The sequence below is a fragment of the Cibotium barometz genome, chromosome 63, assembly GCF_041138505.1.
Source record: "Cibotium barometz isolate CiBa-2024 chromosome 63, ASM4113850v1, whole genome shotgun sequence".
Taxonomy (NCBI): domain Eukaryota; kingdom Viridiplantae; phylum Streptophyta; class Polypodiopsida; order Cyatheales; family Cibotiaceae; genus Cibotium; species Cibotium barometz.
Genome location: NC_141108.1, coordinates 16,995,042 through 17,022,967, shown reverse-complemented (window position 1 = coordinate 17,022,967; position 27,926 = coordinate 16,995,042). Strand labels below are relative to the sequence as shown.

At 47.4% G+C, this 27,926-nt stretch overlaps 1 protein-coding gene across 6 annotated transcripts in view; it reads left to right on the top strand.

The window, feature by feature from the left end:
* The window catches only part of LOC147603776 (uncharacterized), a 78,915-nt gene that overhangs the window by 46,708 nt on the left and 4,281 nt on the right, over positions 1-27,926 (top strand). For all 6 annotated transcript variants that reach the window (XM_086796406.1, XM_086796404.1, XM_086796409.1 and 3 more), the window contains 4 exons: positions 3,813-3,874; positions 7,537-7,694; positions 8,584-8,732; positions 27,435-27,530. In XM_086796406.1, the coding sequence (XP_086652532.1) occupies positions 3,813-3,874; positions 7,537-7,694; positions 8,584-8,732; positions 27,435-27,530 (465 nt within the window). The remainder of the gene's footprint in view (positions 1-3,812; positions 3,875-7,536; positions 7,695-8,583; positions 8,733-27,434; positions 27,531-27,926) is intronic.

Sequence of the window (27,926 nt, the reverse complement as noted above, 5' to 3'; positions counted from 1 at the left end):
AAGCAGGGGTGACTAGTGTGTCAAACAACCACCCCTTCATGCGGGGCTCCTGGAAGTGTGCCTGGTGACACTGTCTCTCTAGCATGGCTAGAGCTGCATACCCTCGTGTGAGTCTATCCCTGGCTGCCTGTGCCATAGTAAATCTTCCTGGCGGAGTCGTAAATGTAATCCCCAGGTACACATATGAGTCTACCACCTCTACTTGTCCTCCTGCTAGTGTGAAGATGGCTTGTCATCGAACCGGCCCTGAGGTGTGGAAAATCATGGCCTTGGTTTTCCCAAGGTTCACTGTAAGCCCCCTCTGTGTGGAGAAGTCATCGAGTGCATGGAGATGGTGCTGGAGTCCCATCCGCGACTTAGAGACCAGAATAATATCATCTGCATATAGCATAATGTGGAATGTGGTACCTGAGATGTCTACCCCGTCCCCACCACCATGACCAATGAAGTCAGCCACCTCATTGATGTATAGCCCAAATAGTGTAGGAGAGAGTGGGCATCCTTGCTTCACACCTATGGTGCTAGCAATAACATCAGATAGCCCCCCGGGGCATCGTATGCGCCCGAAGACCTGCTCATATAAAGCATAGATGCCCCAAACCATTTCTGAGAGAGAGAGAGAGAGAGAGAGAGAGAGAAAGAAAGAAAGAAAGAAAGATTTTATTAACGTCTTCCAAAAGACCGAACTCGGCCTATGAGACAAATCGGTGTACCTGTATGGGGTATCCTTTGTCATCCCAACAAAATAAAAAAGTACTGAACTAAAAAGTTGAATCTGGGTGTGCAATAAGTACAATGAGTGGTGGAGGGGATGGAGCTCTACTACTAGGAGAATGCAAAGCTATATGCATGGAGTATACAATCATGATATGCAACCTAGCTAGCTCCATCCTGTACCATACTGGGGGTATAAAATGGTATACATCAATGAAGGGGGTGTCCACAGCTCCCTGAAGAACATGCCTGGGTGTGCTCTGAAGCGAGCCAGTCGCTCCGCACCCTCTCTGTGGAACTGAGCTCTGATCTCTGTCATCTCTCTCTGGTATAGGCGTGGTGTCCGAAAGCCAGGTGTCCTCTGTCTCCTGCGGGCTCTGGTGTCTCTGCTCTCTGGAGAGTAATTCCCTGCCGTGTAGGGGCTGGGAGTGGGATGGATCTCTGAAAAAATGTAGTAATCTGTGTCTGTCGTCCCCCCTCTGGAGCTGTCTGAGCCTGTAGTGATGTCTCTCTGTGGGGCTGTATGTCTAGAATGAATCTCCCCAGTATGTGCTGGTCTGCTGCCTCAAAGATCTGGCGTAGGGAATGTGGCTTTCTGAATAAAATGGGATATCTCTCTCTCATGGCTGTATATGCTCTGCATGTGCATACATAATGCTCCTCACTCTCCACCTCCTCTCTGCACAATCTGCATACCCTCTCCTCTCAGGGGATTCGTGCTGCTCTGCCAGTCTCAATCTCCAATCGGTGTGATGAAACTCTAAGCTGACCAATATCCACTCGGGAGCCGTGTGGTAAAAAGCCCTCCATGTATCTAGGCCTCTCTATAAATCCATCATCAGTGATACTCATGAAGTGATCTCTGTAGTATAGCATCTTCGGTGGAAGAGGCTGTGTAGGCGATATCCATGTCTCTCGTGTATAGAGCTGCCATAGATCCTGTCTCAATACTCTGTTCCTCTCACTATGAGAGAGACGGATATGTGGTGCATCCCTGTCATACTGGAATGGTGGTAGATGATCCATGTCTAGGCCATGCTGTGAGAACCAATGTGTGACCTGTGCATACCATGATCCTCTGTCTCCTGCCTCAGCTAGCTGTCTAGATGCCTCAAAAGCTCTGTATGACAATCTGTCTTGTGGCATCTCTCTGAATCTGTCTAGCAGGCATATAGTCTGAAATATGGCCTCTACCATCATAGGAGGCGCAGCAAACTTTGCTCGGATAATGTCATGGGGTACTGACGGTTTGCTGCGTATCATGCGTGCCATCATGAGGGCCTGTGGTCTCTCTATCTGTGTCCACCAATGGGTAGCAAGGCTTGGCGCCCATACTGCTGCTCCATACATCAATGCCGGTGTGACTAATGTGTCAAATAGCCACCCCTTTGTCCGGGGCTCTTGAAAATGCGCCTGGTGGCACTGTCTCTCTAGCATAGCCAATGCTGCATATCCCCGTGTCAATCTAGCTCTGGCTGCTGAACCCATGGTGAAGCGTGTGGTTGCTACAAAGAAGGTAACCCCTAGGTACACGTATGATGTCACCACCTCCACCTGGCGTCCTGCGAGAGTGAATGTCAGCTGACTCTTGCCCTGTCTCGATGTATGAAAGACCATAACCTTGGTTTTCCCAAGGTTCACAGTAAGACCCTTCTATGTGCAGAAATCATCGAGTGCATGTAGATGCTGCTGTAGACCACCTGGAGACTCAGACACTAATACAATATCATCAGCATAAAGCATAATATGTACTGAGGTACCTGCTAAATCAACTCCATCTCCGCCTCCCCGTGTAATGAAGTCAGCCACCTCATCAATGTATAACCCAAATAGCGTGGGGGAAAGTGGGCATCCTTGCTTCACACCAATGGTGCTAGCAATAGTCTCGGACATACCTCCTGGACATCTGACTCGCCCAAAAACCTGCTCATATAATGCATAGATGCCCCATGTCATATCTGCTGGTATGCCAAGAGACTGCAGGCGCTGAAAGAGCCTCTCTCGTGGTACTGTGTCAAATGCCTTGCGAAAATCCACAAAGCAACAATAGAGAGAGAGAGAGAGAGAGAGAGAGAGAGAGAGAGAGAGAGAGAGAGAGAGAGAAAGCTGTATTAACGTCTTCGAAAGGCCAAAATGACCTACGAGACCAAAAGGTTACATCATATCCACGAGGTACATCATCTTGGGTACAAAATAGTAATAAAGAAAGATAACAAAATCTAGAACTATAAAATCTGATGTAGGTACATGAGCAGAGAGCTCTCATATCACCCTAATACATCCCTCATGGGCCACTGTGATATGGTGCTCAAGGTGGTAAAACTGAGCTGGCGCGAGAAGGTCCTGCGATGATGGGAGATGATGGCCCGGATCCTCCTGTGGTGGCGTGGCCGTGGGCAAGGGCCATGGGGTCTGGGGCGTCGAGCTCTGCATAACTCAGTGGCTCTATTGAGTGTCATACCTCTCGGCCGAGCTTCTGCACTAGCCTGTGGTCTAGGTATGATGGGTGGAACGGCCCTCGGAGTGCTGGTATGGAAGAAGTCGGTGAGAGCTCTCTGTGCTGGTCCTCGAGCAAGTACAACTGATTTGGATCTCACTAAGGTCTCCCTGTCCTGTGTCTACGGAGCTCTAGAAGAAAAAGTCCCAGGCATCTCTGATCCGGGAAGTCCATGATCTTGGAAAGTGGGCCGAACCCAGCTCGGAAGAGGCATTGGAACCTCCCCCGAATCTCATAGTATACAGGGCATCGGCATATGTAGTGATCCTCTGTCTCGGGCTCTGTGTGACAGAGCTGGCATATCCTGTCCTCTGGTGCGGCCGTCCTAGGAGAGAGAGAGAGAGAAAGAAAGAAAGAAAGAAAGATTTTATTAACGTCTTCCAAAAGACCGAACTCGGCCTATGAGACAAATCGGTGTACCTTAATGGGGTATCCTCTGTCATCCCAACAAAATGAAAAAGTAGTGAGAGATTTCCACCTAATATTTTCTGATGGCCGCTAGGCAAAAAATGTGTATGATACGTCGTCGTGCCTTTTACAAAGGCAGGCCAAGAAATTGAATTAATGCAATTAAATCTAATCATCAATTTCTTTTCTTCAGTTTGCAAGGAGTGAGATCATTGCAACAGATTCCGCAAATCGGGACTCTCCAAACCTATACAGGTTAGTCCTTAGGAACAAACCTTTATGCTTTGTGTTTTCTTTTGCTCTTCTCTCCCTCTCTTCTTTTAACTTTCTTATGTTTTCAAGTCTATTAATTTGGCAACATGGCTTATAGTTTTATTCTATACGTGCAAGGAAAGACACTCTTATTTTACATAAATCCAGTCTTGAATTTGTTATAGTAAGCTAAGTTCAACTAGAATGCATGGATATGCGGATGTATGGGCACCGAAGTGTGCTGGCTATTACCACTCTTTGTGTATCCAAGAGCCCATCCCCATAGCTGTGAACATTTAAAACTCAAGTGCAACATTGAAACAAATTGTTCCAAGCCTATATCAATACGCAAGCATATATGCAATTTTATGTGAATACTGAAATGTGATCAGAGATTCGTTGAGTCCTCTGACGTAACTGAACACGTTAATTTGAAAAGATACTATGCATGCTATGGTACACTCACTGATTTAAAGTAGTTGATAATTTTGATTGAACATTGTTTCAAGTTGCACCTGTCAAAAATGTTGTGGATGCTTGTTAGGCAATGTACACGAAAGTGGTAACGGTCATTCGTTTTGATTGCATGATGACGGAGAACGCTCCCTGACGCACAAAAAGAAGATATATGTTGAGAATATTGTTAACTATTATGAAGTATTATCAACAAACAAAAGTTAAGTGCTCGCTTTCATGTGTGTTGAAAAAAAAAGACAATACTGGCAGGGAGAGCTGGCACAAGTCTCCCCTTAAATTTATAAACATCAGGGAATGTGCCCTTCCCCCATTTAAAGAAACACAGTGTTGACAGTTCAGCGAATGGGGTTTTTTTCAGCACCACATAAGACAGTACGTCAGACTTACGTTGTGCATGGTTCGAATTGGCTAGCTATTCTATATTGTAGCTTTTGAATCTTTGAAACATCAAAGTTGATGTTGCGGCTTGGAGTTTTAATATTGTGTTAGGTTGAACTTGGCACTGTTACATACACCTACAATCCATCACAACATCAGAGGTGACTTAGAAATTGGCTATGTAAGAATCCGCATATACAATGAAAATGACAGATACCTTCATTACATGCAATGCATACTTTTTTTTCTCTAGCAGTATCTTTGCATGCCATGCTTGCATGTCCCAGCCAAGCACAGCAACCTTTGCCAGCAAGACAATCCAGGTTCTTTTGCCTAGCACTAGCTGATCTTGAAAGATTCTTGTCACCCCTTTCAAGCCATCTACCTCAACTTCAAACGCCTACCATGCCAACTCATTTTTGAGCTTCTTCAAGAGTATCACAAAGCTCTAAATACCAGCTTAATTCTAGCTCAATCCAGGGAAAAAGCCTAGGCAAGCAGCCTCCTCATGTTTAGTATAAAAACAGTATTAAACCTTAGTAAAAACGCGCCTTTAAGACCTGCAGCTACCCCATTCTTGGGCATAAATCCCCAATACCTTGCCCCACTGCATTTTCAATGTACATGCCTAAATTAAGAACAATTTGATGGTATTACGATTCTCTAGCTAGCCCATCAATAAGTGCAAATCATGACTCCTTCACCGCTCCCTACTACAGTAACTTCATGGAGCCACCATGATGCTCTTCACCATCACTATTGGTCTGATCTACTTCAGACGGCCCCCTGGATGGGCTTGCTGCATCAACACACGCCAAGACCTTCAGCACAAAACAGGAGTGCAAAGTGAAGATTGGAAGCAATCAAAATCAACCCAACTTGAAGTAGAAGAGAACAAAGATATCCAATTTGTTGATACTAAAGAAGCCCTGCGCAAGCAAGAATGATAACTCCAGAAGCTCACACATGAGTTTCAGCCTTAAGCAATGTCTCTCTAATAATCATGCCGAACAAATTAGCAGAAAATGGCTTCACTACACACAAGTTTGCAAGACAAAGATGAAATCTATGTCTATGCAGCAGCAGTAGTAGTAGAAGATGGACATCTTGCAGCAGACACAAAAGCAACAGTAGAACCTCCGGGAGTAGTAGAAGATGGACATCGTGCAGCAGACCCAAAATCAACATTAGAACCTCCCAAAGAAGAAGGCGCTCAAACAGTATAATGCAAGCAACAGCCATCCCTTTAATTTTGACGTTATGGAGTGCTGAGATGGACGTTAGGAAACTATTTGTGAAGGTGACGATAGAGACAACCCATCTTGCCTTGAGCTGCTTCTCCTTCAACTCTTTTGCTGCTATCATCTCCTTCCACCCAGACCCTGCCTCTAGCGTCGCCTCCACTTGCTGCTTCCTCCTCAGCTGCCCCCTGCCCCTGCCTCGGCTATTCTCATTTCCCTGCCCTGCACCAACTCCCTCTACCTAATCCTCCTCCAACCTCTGCCAGCTTCTTCCAATAGTGTTTTCTTCTCTGATCTCTCCAAGCTTCCTTCACCACTGCATATCTTCCCCCCTCTTCCCTTTTTTGTTTCTCTTCATCATGCAGGCCAGATCAATGGGAAGTGTGCATTTTGAATAAAGATTCTCGGACTGCTGGTCTTTTGCTTGGAGTGTGACAATAAGGAAACCATATGATAGTTGTTGAGAGACGTGTCATTGCTATTATGGATCGCTTGTTATATTTTGTTACATGGGCTCTCTCCAAAAATCAACTCTTGGATTCTTTTCAAGGCTTCCAAATGAGTATCACGGCCTTGTAAAATTTGGTGGACACACTGGTCATGCAGCTCATTCCCTTTTGTCACATTCTTACATGGCATAGAGGCTGGAAAATGTTCTAATTATATTCTACTAGTATGACTTTATGTTACCACGCCAGTGCAATGTGGAAGAAATAGTTTGCTTGTTAATGCCCTCGCTTTTGATAGGCACGAGACCATTCAAAGCGCAAGTGGGCTCTTCTTTTACGGATAACAGTGTACAACTGAAGGATATGTAAGTCTCTTTATAAAAACAATAACAGCAGGTGGAGCCAGTCAGGAATGTGATAATGTATGGTCTGGGTAACTTGAGTGTGCATCAATCCTCACCTTCGTGTGTGGTCAAGTAACAGGTGAAGTCTTCCCAATTTCTCAGATACTTATATGCTATTTTGAATTGTACTAGGGTTATTGACCTTTTGCAAGCAGATTCTTTTCAAGTCTTCTTTCTGTTGTCTACCATGATCTGAGGAAAAGTAGTGATGGGGCTCTATGCTCTATGGGTGGTTATGATGACCTGTTAGTTTTCATCATTTTGTAAGAAATGTAGTGAGGCTTTACAGGTAGAAAAGACGTCTGAACAGGTAAAGTTCTTTAGTATCCACCTTTCCAGTCTTAGAGAGCTGGCTTAAAATCCGGTTGGTCTGTAAGTGTGAATCTCCATATAGAGACCAAATGAAGGGGCTTTGATGTGGCATACCTTAGTCTTCATAGCCTGGGACAATGGTCTGCCAAATCAAAGCTCAAACCTTTTGAAGGAAGCCTTTTGATGGAAGAATGTTGCTTAATATATATCTGTGTTCTGTTTATGAGCGGAATGTTCATTTGATTTCGTGGTCTACTAAGGCATACTCTAGGCTGTATTGAAGGCAATTACCTCCATCCATCCATCTACTAGATCTTTTGTGTAGCACAATAGAGTGAGTGGTGACTCAAATGTCTATGCATGTGCAACTTAGAGCTTTTGGGGCTGTGTCTAATTTTGTACAGGAAAGGAATTGGATCATTGAATTTCCGAGACACTTTAACATCATTTGATGAAAATTTCAACATTGTCTATCCTTATGGAGCCACATTGACATTGCAAAAACCGGCTGCTGCAATTTTATCATCTGGCTTGATGGCACACCCTGTTCGTCAACCCATAGGTACATTTCATCCTTTATCACAAAACTATTTCTTTGTTCTTTATATTTAATGAGTACAACTACAAGCATTCAAACTAAGAAGATTTCAATGCTACTGGCAAAGGATTTTCTTGCAGCACATCCTATAACCATGCCAATTCATACAAAACATCACTATTTTTTTTTTCTTTATATTTAACGAGCACAACTACAAGCATTCAAACTAAGAAGATTTCAATGCTACTGGCAAAGGATTTTCATGCAGCACTTCCTATAACTATTCCTATTCATACAAAACTCTTATTCCTATTCAACAAAACATCCTATGATGTGCCCTCAAAACACCATGATCTGCCTTCAGAAATACAGACCCTTGCGCTAATGGAAGCCATGTGAGAGAGTTAGCACCAGCCTTGTCAGATTGGTACTTTTCATCCAGGAACAGAATTTTAGACAGCCAACATGTGGACTGGCTAGATCACTTTTGATAAAATGCAACAGTCCAAATAAGACAATGGGCTAGAAAATTCTATAGGATCTTGGAGGGATTTTAGTGAACTACTACTGCTTGAATATTTCAAATCGATGTGCATTAGTGAACTACTACTGCTTGATTTTTTTTTTCGACTGGCCTTAGGCATAAGATCATCCCGTAATCACTGATTTTTTACCGCCCGTAGGTGCCGGTGCTTAATTATCCGCCTGTAGGCGATGCCACTGAGGAAGCACCAAGGGGGGTTTTGAACCCACGACCTCTTGGTCCTAGGCAAATACCTTCACCACTTGAGCTATCACCTCATTGGCGCATTAGTGAAGTCTTATGTCACACTATGAATTATTTGAAGCTTTCTAAGAGTACTTTGATATTTGATTGTGAAAACATCAAAAAATATTTTCTTTACATGAGCAGGAGCAATTTGGCAAGGAGGAAAAGAGACTGGAAAAGTTGCCGTTATTGGAAGTGTTGCAGTTTTTGAGGACTCGTGGATTGACAAGGAGAACAACACTAAGTTATTTGACTTTCTTATTTCATGGCTTTTGGCAAGGATACCTATAAAGGTCTTATTCTTTTGTTAAACTCGGAAGTCATGTTGTTATGAGGAAACACAAGTATCAAGCATGTGGAAATATTGTCATCTTTCTCTTTGATTGCAGAGAGAATGCCTTGGGCGTAAGAGATGATTTCAAGAAAAAAACAATATGAGTGCATTGAATCTTAACTAATTTGGCTTTGAGCATATGATTAATTTGGCCTTTAAAGTTGAGGAATGCTTTACTAACTTCAACTGTTAGTATATTGAAGCAATCATCCTATAGTTGTCACAACATCCCAATTCACAAATGAATACCACCACCTCCAAAACTTTTCGAACAAAAAAAAAAACAAAAACAAAAATGGATAACAGTGCCTTGCTATCGTGCCATGTTATAGGGTTATTTGCATTTCGTAGACAAAGAGAAAAAGACAATAGAAATAAAGAGAGAAAGAGAAAGACAGCAAGAGGCAATCAAAGATGGGAAGAGCGTGGAACAAAGGGAAGCAACAAAGAAGACATAGAAAAGGGTCAAAAAAAGAGAGGCAAAAGCAAAGAGTAGAATCAGGCAAAATTAAGAAGGAACAAATCTACAAATAGAAGGGGACAATGCTAGGATCAATTCAATGAGCCCCATTTGGCCTCGTTTGTAAATAGAAATGTGGTTGTTGAGAGTTTGCAAACAAAGGATAATGGTCATAATGCCTTGCTGGAGGGGATAACATCTTATAAGGCATGGACTTGGGCAAGTGCACGTAAACAGCAGCATTCACAATCTCTTTATTGACACCTAGATAGGGTTTTATTTTCCCAAGGCCAACTCATTGAATTTTAAAGTTGAGGCATGCTTTACTATCTTCGCGTGTTAGTGTAGTGTAGCAAAGATACCATCCACTTCCATGTCAAGAAGTGGAGAAGTTTGTAGGGGCCTCCCAAATCTTGCACTGACCTTTAAAGTTGAGGCATACTTTATTATCTTCACCTGTTAGTGTATTAAGCAATCATCATATTGTTGTCAATACATCCCAACAAAAAGTGATACGGAAACCCTTTGTGTACGTTTTGAACTCTAAAAAATCAGAACAAAAATGAGTAGCAGTGCCATGTCATCATGCCACATCATAGGGTAAGTTGTGTTCCTTAGAGAGCTACACAGGCATGAACAGGATTGAGTTGATGAATGCACATGGTTGGAGTGCAAGGAAGAAGGGGAACCACAATGTGAAGGGCACGACTGCACTTTAGGTAGGAGATTATATTCCCAAGGCCAAGCTGAATCGGCCTTTAAATAGTTGAGGCATGCTTTACTATCTTCACATGTTAGTGTACTGAAGATATCATTCACCTCCCTGTCAATGAGTGGAGAAGTTTGTAAGGGCATCCCAAATATCGCACTGGCCTTTAAAGTTGAAGCTTGCTTTACTATCTTCACTTGTTAGTGAAGCAATCATCCTATAGTTCTCAATACATGCCAATGAAATGAATTTGGCAACCCTCATAACGTTTTGAACTCTGATATCAATGCCATATCATCATGCAACATCATAGGGTTAGTTGTGTTCCATAGACAGCCACACAGGTGCAAGCAAGATTGAGTCAATGAATGCACGAGGTTGGAGTATCAGAAAGAACAGGCACCACAATGTCAATGGCACAGCTGCGTTTAATGGCAGCACTCATAATCTCGTTACTGACATTTAGGTAGGACATTATTTTCCCACCAAGACCAAGGTTAATTTGATGTGGCACTTTGACCATTGTGTTCCTTGCCAAAACCCTGCTTTACATCAATGGTGTTGGAAACGGTTATTTGGCAAGTTGGGACGCAATGGGGTTCCTCAAGTCAGGACCCTTGGCAACATCAAGTTTTGATAACTATGTTCTCAAGTGTCTTCTTAGATGGACTTAACTGCCATATCGTAAAAGTTCAGAGTTGATCCTTGGCAAGATTTGGGATGTGTGGACAACTTTTTCCTCTTGCTGATGAGGATGTGAAGGAGAAGACACCAGAGAAACAAAAACTTATTATTGCGTATAGATCTATGTGGGGAATCCCCTTTGATTTGGCCTGGAGCTTTTAAACAGGCTGCCATGATTTAAAGGATTCCCCTAATGTATGAAGCCACTCTGTGGCAGGGTTGGTTGCCCGGCACACTACATGGTGGTTCTCCTTTGGACAGTATGTCCGGAGTCCTCAAAACTCACGATGCAATGGACACTTTAAACAGATTTAAAAGTAAGAATACTGTAAACATTACTTGTATTACTTCTGAGAAACTGTTATATGCCTTACTACACCATGCATACCCAGCAGTGGTCACAGTGAGTTGGATGACACACAGGATAGAATGACACAATGACTACAGGACTCATGCACCTCTCATGTATCCGTTGGTGGTGCGCTTCAGGTCCACCGGTATGCTCTGGCCGGGACAGTCTAGTGTGGGCACCCTTGGTGGCTACAGGTTGCCCACCACTAGAAGAGTGCTCATCGTCCTCGGTGAGGAAGATTTTAAAAAAAGAACACTGTGAACTGATTAAGTTGTACTGAATGAAAATAAGCACTGTACTGTCGATACATCATGAAAGATGTATGTAAAATGAGAGAAAACTTATGGCCCTCATCATGCTAGAGGAAAACTGCTAATTGACGAGCTGTGTACCCCAGGTGATGTAGAGGTTTGAGAATCAGTGAGAAGGGACTGGAGAGGCGGGAGAGACTGGCGAAGAGCACCTAAGTCTGTTGCTTGGGCTCATTAAGGGACAAACTCCTTGTTTTGCTCTGGCACTTGGTCACACAACTCAAGCACCTCCTGTGTGTTGTGGGAAGATGATGTGCGGAGGTGGGTGAGCTCCACCTCTACTTTGTGAAGGAGCTGTTCATGAGTGGAGACTTGAGTATGGAGACCCCAAATCGTGTCCTGGGTCTTTGTCGAGTGTGACCCCTCTGGCTGTGGGTATCACGGGCTAGCTCGAAGTAGTAGTCTGGGAGGTAGGTGGAGTAAATGCAAAGTTCAGCAGAGAGGTTATCCAAACCTCGGACTATGTGGCGAGCTCCATGATGAGGATGAGGCAAAGGCAGCCCGCTCTGGGGGATCAGAGAACCGCATGGAGCACTGTAAAAAAAGGAGTTGGGAAGCTCAATGCGCTCTGTACGATTACCTCAATCAATATGGAAGGTGACCTCATGTAGAGAACCCAAAGTAGCTATGGAAAGAGAGGGCTCCCTAGAAGCAATGGTTGAAGTTATGCTCACAGGTGCCATGCTAGAGAGGCTCATAGAGGGCTTGATACATTTGATTCCCAAGGAGGGTGGTGATAGATTGGAGATCCGGCAATGGAGACCCATTACCCTTCTAGGGACGGCGGACTATAAGATTTTGGCCAAGGCCATTAGCAGGTGACTTCAGCCTTCTCTCCTAGAATTGATCCACGACACTCAGACTGTTTTTGTTCAAGATTGGAGCATTCTGGACAACATCTTTACCTTTTGGGAGGCGCCCAAGATGCGACAATAGCACCTCATTGTGCTACTCCTAGACTTAGAGAAAGCTTATGACAGGGTGGATTGGAACTTTTTGGAGGGCACTATGAATCGGATGGGATTCCCCATGGAGTGGATTCGTGGAGTCTCAGGACTTTATTCAGCATCTCACAGCTAGGTTCTCATTCAGGGAGCCCGAGGCGCGACAGATTCCCCCTTTCCCGCTCGGTTCGATAGGGCTGTCCTTTGGCACCGTACCTCTTTCTATTTGTCGTCGAGGCCATGAGTAGTTTTCTCTTCACCCAGGATACCAGACTTCAACTGCTCTCAGGACAGTCTTAGTTTTTCTCGGTCAGATCGCCGGCAGGGAGGGACTAATCTATCACGGATTGATCGCTTCTATGTGGGCGACATGTTTGGGGAGCGTGGTGGCTCCGTTGGCATTCTCGCTAGCACCTCTTTTTCAGACCATGCGCCAGTTATTTTGACCCTTGAGGAGAGGACACGGGAGACCAGCTTGCAATTGAGGATCCCAGAGAGGATACTTACAGATCCCAGTCTTTCTGAGGACATTGAGAGGATATGGCATGATAGCCAGAGCTCTGACCTGGATGCAGCAGGCCAGTGTGCCCAGGGACTCATCGAGCTCAGCTCTTTTTTGCACGCTACAGCCTTGACACGGCTGGGAGAGACACGAGAGCGGGAGCGTCGCTTGAGACGTAGCCTTGCTTCGCTCCAGCGTCTTCAGGAGCAACTGCCTACATGTGAGTGGGTGGCGTCCCAGCTGAGCCAGGCACGCCAGGAGGTTAGAGAGGCAGAGGAGCAGAGACATGAGTTCTACTATCATCGCCAGGCCTCTCTGGTGATAGAGTGACTGGGGAGTTTTTTGAGATCACCGGACCCCGCCATGCTCGAGCAGGAGTACGCCAGCTCAGGAGGCAGGACGGATCATTAGCCACTGAGCCCGAGGAGATTAGAGCCATTGCCCCTGAGTTCTATAGAGACCTGCTTTCAGCGGAGCCAGCCATGGAGGCACGTGATGCTTTCAGACAGACTGTGTGGGCCCATGTGCAGAGGAGGGTCACAGATCGTATGCGCACAGTTTTGGGTGAGCCCCTTTCAGAGGATGAGCTTGTTGAGGCTTTGAGGGTCCTTCCGCGCCATAGTTGCCGTGGGGAGGACGGATTGACGCCTGTTTTTTTTATGCGCTATTGGGACCTTTTGGGGCCAGGCCTCCGCAGGGGCTTTCAGTATGTTTTGGACACTGGGGTGATGCCACAGAGCTTTTCAGAGGGCTTGATCTTTCTTATCCCCAAGGGGGAGGGAGTGTCAGATGATATTTGGCATTGGAGGCCTATTACGATCCTCAATACTGTCTACAAGGTCCTAGCAAAGGCCTTGAGTTTGAGGATCCAGCCCTTCCTTGGGGAGTTGATTCTACCCAAACAGGATTCGTCAAGGAGCGCAGTATCCTTGACAACATTTTCACCTTCTGGGAGGGAGCTAGATTTCTCGGTGAGGACTTGGTCGTGATGCTTCTCGATTTTGAGAAGGCATACGATAGAGTCGATTGGGGTTTCCTAGAGGGCACTATGCTTCGCCTGGGTTTTGAGCCAGACTGGATTCGAGGAGTGGCGGCTTTATATTCCACAGCTCGTAGCCAGGTGTTGATGGCAGGAGGACGGGGGCCGAGTTTTGAGTTGCCTTTTTCTCTTCTTTGCAAAGGCTATGAGCATGTATCTGACAGCAGAGGAGGTTGGTTTGAGAGGACTCCAGCTCCCAGTCCCGGGGTGAGGACCTGCTCGATTGTGAGTTTGCTGATGACACGGGATTGTTTCTGCATGGCCAGGAGGCCAATCTACAGAGGGCAGAGCAGTCGCTACAGGTTTTTGGTGTGGCTTCGGGAGCATTGATCAATTGGCGCAAGACAGTGGCTTTTTGGATTAGTAGCGCTCCCGCTCTGGCATGGAGCCCAGACCCGGGTTTTAGATGGATTCCTCCTGGCACAGCACTGCGGTATTTGGGATGCCAGATTGGACTTGATTTGTCACCTGAGCAGCCGATCGCCTTGCTTCTTCTGAGCATTCGGAAGAAGCTTTTATATTGGAGTACAGCTCGGCTATCCTTGGCTGGGAGGGTGGTGGTGACAAATCAGGTGCTTTTAGCGACTATGTGGTACATCACGTCTTGCTGGATCTTCTCGAGCTCTTGCATCAGTCAAGTATAGAGGCTGATCAAGAACTTTCTTTGGTCTGGGCGGGATGGTCAGCCGGCCCGAGCTAAGGTTGCTTGGGCAGTTATTACTCTTCCGCTGGCCTAGGGGGGCTTGGGCATTATAGATCCAGCTGATTAGAGTAGAGCCTTGTTGGGGAAGCTTATTGTTCGGGGGCTGCTTCCAAGCGCTGAGCCTTGGAAGGAGCTTCTTTTTCAGCGCTGCAGGCTAGAGCTCCCCCAGCAGAGGGCACTTGGGCACCAGAGATACGGTGGATCTTCATAGAGATAAGGAGGACAGGCCTCAGTGGAGGATGGGAGGACAGATTTGCCTTGAGCATCCTGCGAGCTTGGGAGCTGCTGAGACCAGGGCTTTCTCAGAGACCTCCCACTTGTGATGAGGAGCGGGCCAGATAGCCGCTCATCTGGAGCCCCGCGGTACGCACAGAGCAGGGTCATATGCTGGGTTCTCGGCCTCGTCTAGCCTGGGGACCATTGGCGGCAGGCCCAGCACGCAGTTTTGGAGATTGGCAGGCCTTTTGCAGTCTCCTGGAGGAGAGGCTGAGTCACTTCAAAGGGGGGCTGATTATGAGGGATGACATTCAGGAGGCACTCACTGAGGAGTGGTTCACGCCTTTCGAGCCAGCGGCCCCACGGTGGATGGGAGCCTTTACACAGTTGGAGATCCTGATTGCTGTCAGAGTTTGCACTGAGGATGGTAGATGCCTCTACTATGAGATACAGGATGAGGGTAGACTTCAGAGAGTGGAGGCGGAGTCGCCTTTGGTTTGCAGAGTGCATCTTTCAGAGGATACGGGTAGTGGCCGCCGCTTCTCGAAAGTGGCATATTGATCCAGACCCTGCAGATGTGGACTCTGATTGGCGCATATGGGCATATGCTGCGCGCCCCTTGGCCCGGCTCCAGTGGGACCCTGGCGAGTACGAGTGGCATGATCCTTATGCGTCCCCCGAGGCCACAGAGATCACCTTTTTCCAGTACACTGTTTAGTTGGGGAGGCGTATTTTGACTGCGAGGAGGATGGTCTCTCTAGTTGCATCGGAGCATTGGCGGCTCTACAGGGACTCTCATAGGAGTTCCTGGAGGATTTTTGGACCAGGCTCTGGGCTAGCCGACAGGCACGCAGGATCTCGACTTTCCGGTGGCTGGTTGCCCACAGGGGCTCTGCAGTTGGCACCTGGCTTGTCTACAGTGGCCTTCCGTCGGCCTGCGTCTGATGCGGCCACCCATTGGAGACACAGAGACATTGCCTATGGGACTGCCCATAGGCGCAGCAGATTTGGCTGAGGATGCTGCGCATTTTGGCCCCTCTCTCTCCAGAGGGCATGTATACGTGGGGAGCCGCTACTTGGTCGACTTTGTCAGGGCCTGCTCTGGGATACGAGACGGAGCAGGACAGCCAGGCCATCAGATTCATTAGGGGCCAACCTCGCCTTGTTCCTTCACTGGATTTCTCGTCCGCTGGCTGGACATAGGAGAGGGATCTACGATGGGAGCTCCTCAGCAGCCTCACCATATGGTTCACCTGGAGAGCCCGTTGTTTCAGGGCCTTTGAGGGGAGATTGGAGCCACCAACAGAGACTGTTCGGGGGATCTGGCAGGAGTTGATTCACACAGTATGACCGCATCCGCCGGGGCGACTCGGATCGAGCGATCTTGCGGTGCCAGGCCTTCCACACCACTTGGCGCAGCGGCCCCTTCTATACTCTACACGCGGGTACCCCCCGCTGGCACTACAGGCCACCTGTTTGGATTTCCCCCCCTCCTATTGTATGATATAGCCTCTCAGTTATTTGTACTTTTTTTGCACCTAGGGAGAGTCTCCCTAGCTGCCTTGATTGGCTTTATGAGCAGGAGAGGGTTTTGTAGCCCAGTGGGCGTTTTTTTTTATAACTAATGAAAGGATCTTTTCTCGGCAAAAAAAAAGTCAACCTTCTCGTCGTCCTCCTACCCAGCAGCGTACTTGGGATGCTAGGGATGCTCAGGCCCATGTGTTGATTGCTCTCTCGTGCCGCAGGCACGTCATTCCGCATATTCATTCCTGCACCACCGCTAAGGGTGCTTGGGATACCTTGGCGGAGTTGTATTTAGGTTGTAATGAGGCTCATGTAGCTTACCTTCGGGGCAAGCTTGAGACTGAGCGCATGCTTGAAGGTGACTATCGATCAGTACCTTATGCATGTGAAAGACCTTCGAGAGTAGCTCATCGACATTGATGAGGTCTTGATAGATGGCTATCTTGTTCAGACAGTCTTAAGTAATTTGCCCGACTCTTATCAAACATTTGGCACCACTTTGCGGTTGTTGGCTGGCAATGCACCTAATGCGGTCACTTTTGACAACCTTGTGACTCTCTTGCTCAATGAAGAGCAATCGCATTCCAACAAGAACAACATGATGTCTACTGAGTTAGCAATGATTGCTCCCTTTCGTGGGAATCGATCTAGGCCTAAACCTAGCCCATCGGATCCTCCCAAGAAAGGGGACAAGCTTCAAAAGACAAAGCGCTGTAATTATTGTAGGAAAATAGGGCACACCATAGAGGAATGCAAGAAGCATATTGATAGTGAGAAAAAGAAGAAGCTGGCATTTTCTTCAACAGGTGCAGATCAAGCCAATTTGGCTACACATGTATCGGCCTTGACAATTTCATCTTCATCACCTGCAGAGATGTCTTCTGATGCTGTTGCTTTTGATGACTATGCTCTATAGTCAGTACTTCTTGGTATGCATTGTCTGGCAGATTCATTCTAGGGGGGGATTTTACTTGCCCACATGCAGTTGGTGATGCCTCATGGTCACTTATGCTTGTTGACCCTTATGCTTGTCTATGCTAGACGCTTTCTCTTATGTGATGTCTACTAGAGATGCCTTTTATGCTGCTTTTCCTTGTATCGGGATTGTTTCTACAGTGTTGACATTGTCACTTTCTCACATGTGATGTTTACTGGGAGTGCCTTCTACACACTTGGCCAGTGTTGGCTTGACCTCATGGTTTTGATATGTCACATGTATATTATTCATTGTGGGATTATGCATCTTTACACTTGCCATACATGCCATTGATCATGGCATCGTTGAGAGTTTACCCATCCTCTCATAGCATTGGCTGATGCCCGCCCCGAGCCCCCACTTTTTCTCCCGATTTTCAGCTTTCCCCCATTGCTGAATTTTTATTTTTATCAGCCCTACCATAGCTGATTTTTTTCCTCATCGACCCTCCATTGATGAGTTTACCTCTTGCAGCTTACATTGCATGTTCACAAGCATGACTTCTGGATCCTGTTGCCTTTACACATGCGTATATCTGCTACATCTTCTTATGCTTATCAGTGGTGCCGCTACAGAGCTTTGATTTGCTCTCTTGTTGTCATTGATGTGGATTACATGCAGTTTAGTTTGTCATTTGGATGCTTACCTTGAGGGGGGTATTATATTTACTTTCCTTACTGGAGGATTTTATGCGATGCCTCTTGATTTGATGCATTTTGTTGGTCATGTCCACCCAGCCACTCCCGGCTAGTTCAGGTGTGAACCTTGCTTACTCATGGGAACTTTTTCCCTGTGGCTAGACACAAGCTTTTGTTGGTCATGTCCACCCGGCCACTCCCAGCTAGTTCAGGTGTGAACCCAGCTTACTCACGGGCACTCCCAGCTAGTTCAGGTTTTTTCCCTGTGTGAACACACTCTTGTGTGTTGGGCACTTAGCTCTAGGCTTTTTAGTACTCTCACATTGTACTTTCATTTTCATCATCGAGTACATCTTTTCTAGCACTCTCACGTTTCTCTGTGCTTGAGCTTGTGTGTGTGTGTGTGTTTGTGTGTTCCGGCTAGCTGCCCTCCTACCCAACACTAGTTGGGACAAGTGCTCAACGAAACATAGTCACAAGGGAACGGGAACGTTTTGGGGAACGGATGACTGTTTGGAACGGGAACGAAAAGCTTGAATAAAAGGGAACGGAATCGGGAACGCCACATCATTTCATAAATGTGTTTATAAATTTACTTTATATATCTGTAAATGCTTTGGAAAGAGGCATAGTAAAGAAAGAACCTCAAACCATCTCGGTAGTGGCCATGATAATGCATAGATGTGTTCTACATGATACATAGTTCACTTATATTTCTTACATGGTCTGCGGTGCCATTTTGGAACGGGAACGGGAACGGCTATCTCTATGGAACGCGTTCCCCCGTTCCAAGAGCTTGGAACGGCGTTCCCTTGTGACTATGCAACGAAAGCTTCCAGACGGGAGATAAGGTGAGCACCTGTGAAGTTGGAGAAGTCATCCAAAAATGTCCAGAGAAAAGTGTAGAGTGCATGTCTAGCCACATCTTTCAAGACTTTGTCCATGAAAGAAATCGGAAAGCCGTCCTTGATTGTGGCTTTGTTAAGAGCCCGAGAAGTCCACACAAACCCTAATCTTATTGGTCTTTTTCTTGGGTGAGATGACTATAGGGGAAAGCCACTCGGAATGCTCTACGAGAGAGATGATGTCAGCTGCTTCCAGTTTTTCCAGTTCTACTTTGACAGCCTCTGAATACTTATGGTTGAACTTGTAAGCCCTACCCCGCACTGGACGGGTTCCTTCCATAACAGGGATGGTGTGAACCCCTATGGCAGTTGGAACACCCTCCAAATCTTTATAGGTCCATGTGAACATGTCCCTATAAGATTGGAAGAAGGTCTTGGCTTGATCCAGCAGAGTGGGGTGATCCCACAGCCAAGAAGCTAAGAGGATGGGTTTGGGATCTGCTTCTGTGCCTAGATTGAATTCCCGAACATGATCATGACAGGAAGGGAGTTGTGGTGTTGTGCCGGAGGCAGCTGCTTGGGAAAGCATGACTAGGTCATGAGCAGGTTGATTGGAGATCAGGAAATCACCAAAGTGGTCTTCCTTCCAACTCCTAGGAAGCTCCTCAGGTGGTATGACTGGAGCATCTGAAGTGTATAAAGTGGAAGAGTCAGACGTGTGCGAAGTGGAAGAGCCAGAGGGGGGCCGGGGCTTAGGGGAAGCTGGTGCAGAACCCTTGGACTTTGGTGCTTCTAAGGCTCTTGTCATCAGAAGGAATGGAGCCTGTGCCGGTTGGTGACTGGTTCACCCGGGTTGATCACCTCAAAGTGTTCCTCAGGCTTCTCAGGAATAACCTTTGTGATCTCCACCATATTGCAAGTCAAGTTGTGGGCGGCTTCCACCAATCCAGAAGCTCAAAATCTTCACCATGAGAGAGAATCTCCTCTTCTTGGATGGAATCAGATGTTCCCCTTAGGATTGGAATGGCTGCTATGCTAGCGCCCCAGACGCCTTGGTCCACAACATCCTCCAAGTGGAGTTCAACGTGGCCCATTGATTGGGGAAGCCACTGCTTGTCTCCTTTCTAGTCATGCAGCACTCCCGCTTGCCTCAGACACAGAGGTCCAGTCAAAAGGGAGTAAGCACCCCGAATTTGTGGTAGCCCAAGCACCACAAAATTTCAGAAAGAAGCTAGTGCCTTTGCATAGCTACTCCAACATGCTCCACAATGCCCACGGGAGTAACATCCCGCTGGTCGGCCATTCTAACGGAGAAGTTGGCAGGTCCAGTGATTTTATGGCCCACAGCTTCCAAGGTGAAGTCGGGCATCAGACAGCCGGTTACTTGTCCTGTTGGATTCTCCATGAGTTGCCCACCACTAGAAGACCTTGTATTGTCTGGCTTGGCTATGGTCTGGAGCAGAGTGTTGAGTTGTTGGTGCAGGAGTGGATTAGGTCATACAAGGAGACTTTTGCTGTGAATTGGTGGAGGAGGGTGACCATGGATAGGGTGCAACAGTGGTGCTGGCTTTCTGTCTTGGATAGTCCTTGGTATAGTGATCCTTCGCCTTTGGGCAGAACGTACATGGAGGCATAGTTGTTAGGTATGAAAAGTTCGTTTCGGTACAGTATGTTCAAATATGGTCTCGGAACGCACCGCTAAATTTTCAAAATAAAAATACAGTGGAGGTACGGTCCATTTAAAAAATACACAAGGGAGAGGGAGGGAGAGGCTTGAGGAAGAGGGAGAGGCTTGAAAGTTGAGGAAGAAGGAGAGGCTTGAGGAAGAGGGAGATGCTTGAGAGAGCCTAGAGGGGAGAGAGGCTCGAGTCTTGAAGGAGAGCTCGAGGGAGAGGATTGATCTTGAGCAATGAGCACTTGTGAGGGGAGGGTTGAGCAATGAGCACTTGTGAGGATGGGGTTGGGGGAGGGGCTATTATATAGGATGCATGATGCATCATGCAAGCAAAGGCAAGCAAAGGGCCAAAGGCTAAATCTTAAAACAGTCCCCAAAACGCCCAAGAAACGGCGAGAAAAACGGTAAAAAAAAACCGGTTGCCTAGATTCGACTGAACCGGAACCGAACTGCTCGTACTGAACCAAACTAAACGTTTCGAACTGGACCGCCTGGGCGGTGCGCGAACCGGGTGCCACTATGCATGGAAGTGAGCCTTTTGGCAAGGGACACCGGCTCTGGTAGTTTCCATACTCCCCACACCTATAGCACATGATTGGGTGATTGCAGGGTGGAGGGGGGTGAGTAGGATGGTTCTGGGTAGGAGTTGCTGCCATAGTGACCAGGGTTGCCGGAGGAGTGGAAATGAGAGGGGTTTGTGGAGAGTAGGTGGAGGGGGCTGCACCATAAGGGGTAGGATAATGACCAGTGGGGTAGCAAGAGAGTTTAGGGTAAGGAACTGTTGTTGCTGGTGCAGTTGGCGGAATCCCTTAAGATAATAGCAATCCTTATCCTCATGCCCCTTCTTCTCACAGAAGGAGCAGTATTTCAGCTTGGAACATTCTGAGCTGGCATACCCAGGAGACTGACACAGTGCACACCAGAGACCTTTCCTAGACTCTTGCTGAGGCTTGAGATCCTCAATCTCCTTCGTAAGTTGTGCCAAAATGCTTTCTTCCTTCTGAGACTTCTGGCTTCAGTGCCTCCAGCTCAAGCTTAAGCCGAGCTACTGGGTCGTCCGGGGGTAGAATGGTAAGAGTTGGAGAACCCGGATCATGTTCAAACATTGTACGTGCATTTTCCAGTTGGGAGGCCCAGCTCCTAGAATTCCAGCAAGGTGATGACTGGTCTACTTTCCCGGATTTTCTGTTGGGTTGTCCTAGGGAAGGCCTGCATCACTCACTGACACACCATGAAGTCTCCTGGGTATGCTGGCAGGCGAGCCACCAACACGATGGTTTGTGTCACAAGCTTTGGTACATTTTCCCCAGACGAGCTTTAGCTTCCCCAGTTCTTGTAGAATGAGGTCTTCATAGTTGCCTGGTCGGAACGTCCTAAGAAAGGTATCCCTCAGGGTGGGCCAATCTGCAAAGTGATCCATAGGGAACTCGCTGAACCATTTGTCAGGAGAGCCTTCCAATGTGGAAGGGAAGAGTACCACATAAGCATCCTCTCAGTCCAATCCCCTGCTCCTAGGAACACATGGCCAGGAAGCGTCGAACATGGTCATCCACGTCTTCCATGGTAGAACCTCTGAAAGTGGGAAGCTTGACATTGACCCAGCCCAGCACGGTGGTCAATGGTTCTGGAGCAGGGGGATTTCCACCGTAGTTGTTGCTAGTAGGATTTCCTAGATGTGCATGTGCCATGGGAAGGGGTGGAGGAGGATTTCGGGGTGGTACAAAGTTGATTAGCCTTCTATGACTATAATAATGGGGGGAGAGAGGACTTCGGATTGGACTAACCTGATTGACACGAGAACAAGTGTTGGGCATACAGAAAACACACAATGTAATCTGATAGAAAGAAAGCTAGGAACGCCCGCTGGTTAGAGTGTCCCATCGGGTGTGTCAAATTTTTAGTGAACCTGTAAGCAGGTTAGGTTACCCAAGAAGTACACTAAGAGGATATGGTGGTTCACTCTTGGACAGTATGTCCGCAGGAAAGTCACAAGACAGAACAGTAGGAAGAAACGATGGCATACACACTTACTTAGGCAGTACTTAATTAAACTGGACAAACAAGGAACATGTAAGGAACAATGCACAAGAATAATGTACTCCACTTGTATTACTACGAACTGTAGCCACCAAGGTCCAAAGGTGCCCACATGGACTGTCCACCGCAAGAGCATGACAGTGTCGCATTGACACACTGTCACAGTGAGTCAACGGAGGCGCCAAGCATTGGGATCATCCGAATTGGAGACACACCACAACTGACACAAGGAGGTGCACGCAGCATTGAAGGCTCCAACGGCACTGATGGCACCGACTGACACTCCAACGGCATCTCCTAGAGATAGGAGATTCTACCAAAGGCTACGCTGCCACCTCAATGCATCCACCAAAGATAGGAGATGCCACCGACTCGGCCTCAAGCATATATGGCCCCTCCACCCATCTTGGAGGAGATCCTTATCTCACCTTGGAGGACATCCTTATCTTGCAACCCTCACCATCATCCTGAAGGATATCCTTCATGCTCATCCCTCATACCACTTGTACCCTGTGTTTTGTCTTCAGCTTGAGCTGTGTCGTCCTCTTCATTGTGACCTCTGCTGAGTGTGCATGGTATAGTGAAGGACATGTATCAGTGTTCTCTGAGTAGTGCAAGTGTTCTCGTTCCTTCCGTAGTCTTGTCTCTTCTTGTGTCGTGTTCCACTCCATAGTGTCTTCTGTGTTGCGCTGTGAGCATCGAGGACTCCGGATATACTGTCCAGAGAAGAGTCACCACGTAGTGTGCCGGGCAACCAGCCCTGCTACATGAACTAGCAGTTAACAAACACCACTCACTGCACCGTGAACATTTAGCAGTGGTCACAGTGAACACCGGACTCAAGTACAGTTGGATAGCATGGGATAGCACAGCATAGATTTGGAATGGACAAGGTGGAACTACAGAATAGCCTATATCCCCTTTGAAAACGGGGTAGAATGCCCTGTAACTCCGGAGAGTCACGAAGATGCCGTTGGGGTGAGACCATTGTGAGCATCTAGGAATCTTTGGAAGGTGCTAGATGCACGTCGGTGTAGCGGTGTGCATCTCCTTTCTTGGGGTGCAGTGCCTTAAATGCCTTGGAGTGGTGCGATCCGGAATCTTGTGCTGTGCTCTAGAATCTTCCGTTACCATTGGACTGTAGCATCTTGGAGTGTACCACTATAACACTGCCACACCGTAACACTAACACTGCAACACTTCTAACACTGTGGGCACCCATTGTGGCTACACTGCCATCACCTCTCCCGCACGCTCTCCTGTGCACCTTCCACCCACCTCCACTTTTTTCCCACCCCCCCGCCCCCCTGCGGGCGGCTGCCCCGGCCTCCTGTTGCGCTGCTGCCCTCGTCCCCCCCCCCCCCCCCCCCCCCCCACCAATGCTGCTCGCCTTCTTGTTTGACGTCCCCTCTTCCTCCGCCCATACGCCCCTTTACATCCGCCTCCTATCTCCCCCCTCGCGTTGTCCACCCTCCCTCTTCCCCTTTCGAGCTATCCCCCGCTGCTTCCCTCCGCCGTAGCTTTCTCCTCCATCCGTTGCCCCCCTCTGTCGGCATGTCTTCTCAGCATTGGTTTTTCTCTCGCCTCTTTGCTTTTTCTTTCGGCAAGTGTCGGCTTCTTTGGTCTTTTCCCTTACTGGAGGACTCCATGGCAGGCGGTCTGTCATCCCTGACTGAGGCCGCCGCCCCTTGCCATTTTTCTGAAGCGGACCTCCAGCTCTTGGCTTCTACTGTTGCCTCCCTTGCAGCCTCTCCCCTGGTTTGCAAGATTGTAGGGAGCCACCTAGCACGCAGACAGGTCCGGGATTTGCCCAGGCAGCAGCCCGCATTGGCGAGCTGAGCAAAATCACCGATATCCATTTTCTTGGGCTTGGCTACTCTGAGGTCGAGCTCAACTCACCTGCAGCGGTAGATTGAGTGATTGTGCAGAGCTCCATCGCAATGCGCAGTGCTCAAGGTTTCGACCCGGCATCTGACCCTGTTTTTGCAGGTGTGTCCGGCTTCTTAGTTATGGTCTGCTTCCCCAGCCTCATGAAGGAGTATCACCCTCTCTTCCGTTCGATTGGTCAGATGTTTAGGCAGGTTCTAGTGTCTCCCCCCAGGCTTCCTCCTCGGTGGTATCCAGGGCAGCTGGGATTCCTTCCATCAGAGTTTGTGTAGCCCATACGAGGCTCTCGTGCAGATTACCGCAGTTCCCAGCTTGCAAGAGGGCCCGCTGCTGCAACGGGTTGAGTATTTAGGACTCCCGGGCCAGTGTTTTGTGTAGGCAGATGGGGAACCTTGCTTGCGCATACCCACACCGCCAGGCCCGTCGAGGACTCCCCCCTACCCTCCCTCCGCTCGCCTTAGGTTCTCGCTCAGTGAGGATGGAGGATGCAGGAGCTCAACATCACCCCCCTCCCATACTCGAGAGCAGGAGGCTGGTCAGCTCCGTGCTGAGACGCAAGGGGAGGATGGTGGCTGGTGGCAGCCGGCGTAATGACCCCGTAGATGCCGCCACTAGCCTCAGGGTGCCGCTAGCAAGAGCATCAGGCAGGCGGGTCCCTCAAGGTTACGGTGCCTAATGGCAACCGTTATGAGCATTTATCCCTGGATCAGGTGGGCAGCACCCAGGAGGTGCTAGTGTCAGCCTCTTATTCTTTGGTTTCCCGAGGTTACGGTGCAGGTGGTCCCCCCTTGTCCCCCCCCCCCCCCCCCCCCCCCCCCCCCCCCCCCCCGGGTCCCCTTGATTTCTCCCTTCATGCCTGCCCCGCCGATCTTAATCCCTTCTGGCACCAGCAGCCCAACTTGGCTCGCCGCTTGAGGACGGACTCTTGGGTTTCCCATTTCCTTCGTCAGTGGGACCTCATGGAGGATGGCTTTCTGGCCCTTTCAATGAGATCATGATCATCGGCCTCGTGCCAGAGGGCTTTCGGAGGGGCTCATTCACTTGATTCCCAAGGAGGGTGGTGACCGTTTGGAGGTACGACAGTGCCACCCCATCACCCTCCTTGGCAGAGCCTACAAAAAATCCTCACCAAAGCCATCAGCCACCGCATGCAGCCTCACCTCCCAGATCTGATTCATGGCATACAGACAGGCTTCATCCAAGATAGGAGCATCTTGGATAACATCTTCATTTTTTGTCCGGAATAGTATCAAATCTTGAGAAAACACAAAGTCCTGAGTACCCTCAATAGCATGCATACATGTAAACACCAAAAAAACGACAGGTGGAAGGTTATGGCCGGCCTGTTTGAGTTGGATGGAACTGCAGACACCAGAGCTAGAGTTACATTGGTTTCCGTCAGGAGGATGGTTATGGAATTATTTTATAGTACAAGTCTTAATGAACAATAATTGTTGTCTGTAGTCGGTAGTCAAGGAAAGCACTTCTAGCCAATTGATTTAAGTGGAGTCTTAAACTTAGTAGCAACTGGATGCCTAGTATGAGATGGATACTCATAAAGGCAGCCACTTAAACAACAGTTTACTCTTTACATTCATGGCATATGGTGAGGTTTGGTTTAATTTGCAGATTTCTGGCCATTTACGAGGCTTTAGTGGAGAAGTCTTTGGCTAGGTCTTTTCTATATAGATATTACTCATGTTATAGATTTTTTGTGTAGTACGAGTCCATTTTCCCGTGTAGCCTTATGCCCAAGATCCTTGGACTACACAGCCAATAAGGTGATAGCCCAATTGGTGAAAGTGTTTGACTAGGAACAGGAGGTCCTGCATTCAAAACCCCACAAGGTGCTTCCTCAGCGGCATCACCTACGGGCGGATAAAAAGCACCTACAAGCGGTGAAAAATGGTAACTACAGGAGCTCTTCATGGGATGTACTAGCAAAGAGTTGGCTTAGAAGATCTGCTACAACACCACATACCTTTTTTTGAGATATTAGTCATGTTATAGAATTTTTGTGTAGTACTAGTCTTAATGAACAATAACTGGCTTATGGTGAGGTGTAGTTTTAAGGTGCAGATTTCTGGCCATTCACAAGGCTTTAGTGGAGAAGTCTTTCGCTAGGTCTTCATGTGATGTACCAGTAAAGAGTTGGCTTAGAAGATCTGCGACAACACCACATGTTTTTTTTTGAGATATTAGTCACATAGTTTGGTGCATAGCTCAAGCCTTGGATCCCCACATTGGCAAGCGAAGGCATTATCACTTGGGCTACAGCCCCCTGGCATAACACTACAGTTCTTACATGCTCTAGAAGGATTCAAGGTCTTTGCTTAAGAACTCTCAACTGGTCACTTAAGGCCACCATAGTTTTCAGGTGTCTCAATTCCTTGTAATAGTTTCCTAAAGCTGCCCCTAAGTTTCAGTTTAGGGGTGATGTAGAGAGAATGAGAGTTGCAGGAGGGACAAGATAGCATAAAAGGGGTTTCAATTCAGAAAAAGGGAAAAAGAAGGAAGATATTGATGCAAGAACAGGACACTAATAAAGGGCAGGGGTGCAGACTAGGTGTGAGAAAGCCTGGGTGCTCCCTCTGAAAGTTAAGGGCAGGGGATCAATAGAATGCAGGCAGCTTAGCAAGGCAGAGGACATTTTGAGGGGGCCATGAAAGCTTAGAGGAGGAAGATGTGGACAGTCAAACGAAGATAAAGTGGCAGCGATAAAAGGCATGCATACAACTGCAGGCTAGGGGCTCATTTTGTGGTGGTAAACACAAGGAGCTAGGAAGCAGTAGGGAGGATGGTAAAGGTGGACAGGCTAGGTAGGAAGGAAGATTGAGTCAAAGAAAAAAGGCCTCTTTTACTTAAGTATGAGAAATGAAATGAAATGTTATATTAACGTCTTCAAAAGGCCATAATGACCTATGAGACCAAAAAGTTACATCATGGTGGATCTGATACAATGTCTGGATCTGAGAGAAACCTTGCACCAATCCTAGCTTGTACCCTCTTTTGGATAGGTGATGTTTTGTAGGAATAGCAATTGTTCGTTCCTTGAAGATGACTTTGTTTTTGTTTTTTCTGAGAAAAATAGACATCAAGTTTTATGCGATGAAAACAGCAATTTTTGATTCCAGCATCTTATTTTGGTGGTATATTCAGACAGACAAGATCAACATGGAAGAGCTAGAGTCTGCTGAGTTGGAGTATGCCCCCAACATAGGGGCACTAGCGAACCGCTTGAGGTGCTGCCTTCAAGTAAGTTGTTTACATTCTTCCAAAGAAACTTTACTTATTGGAAAAGACCTGGGATCTTCAAGAGAATTCAGAGAAGGAACTTCAAGAAAATTTAGAGGGCATTATGAGTATACCAATGAAATTTTAACGACTATTTGAAATTAATAGCTTGTTATTCTTACTCTTCTTTTCTGTGGTGAGAAAAAAATGTTTTTCATGTGCAAAAAAGAAGTACAAGCAAAAGAGACATGTTTCCCAGGAGATCAATGAGGACCCAGATCAAGCCATGAGAAACTCTAGCTATACACTTGGATAGTGGTCTCTGCCAAGGTTTGGGTGATGTGTGTGATCAGTGTGGGTCTAGCCTCAGGCTGGAGGTGCTCCAGACGGGGCTATGGTTTGGCGTTGAGCTTGCCG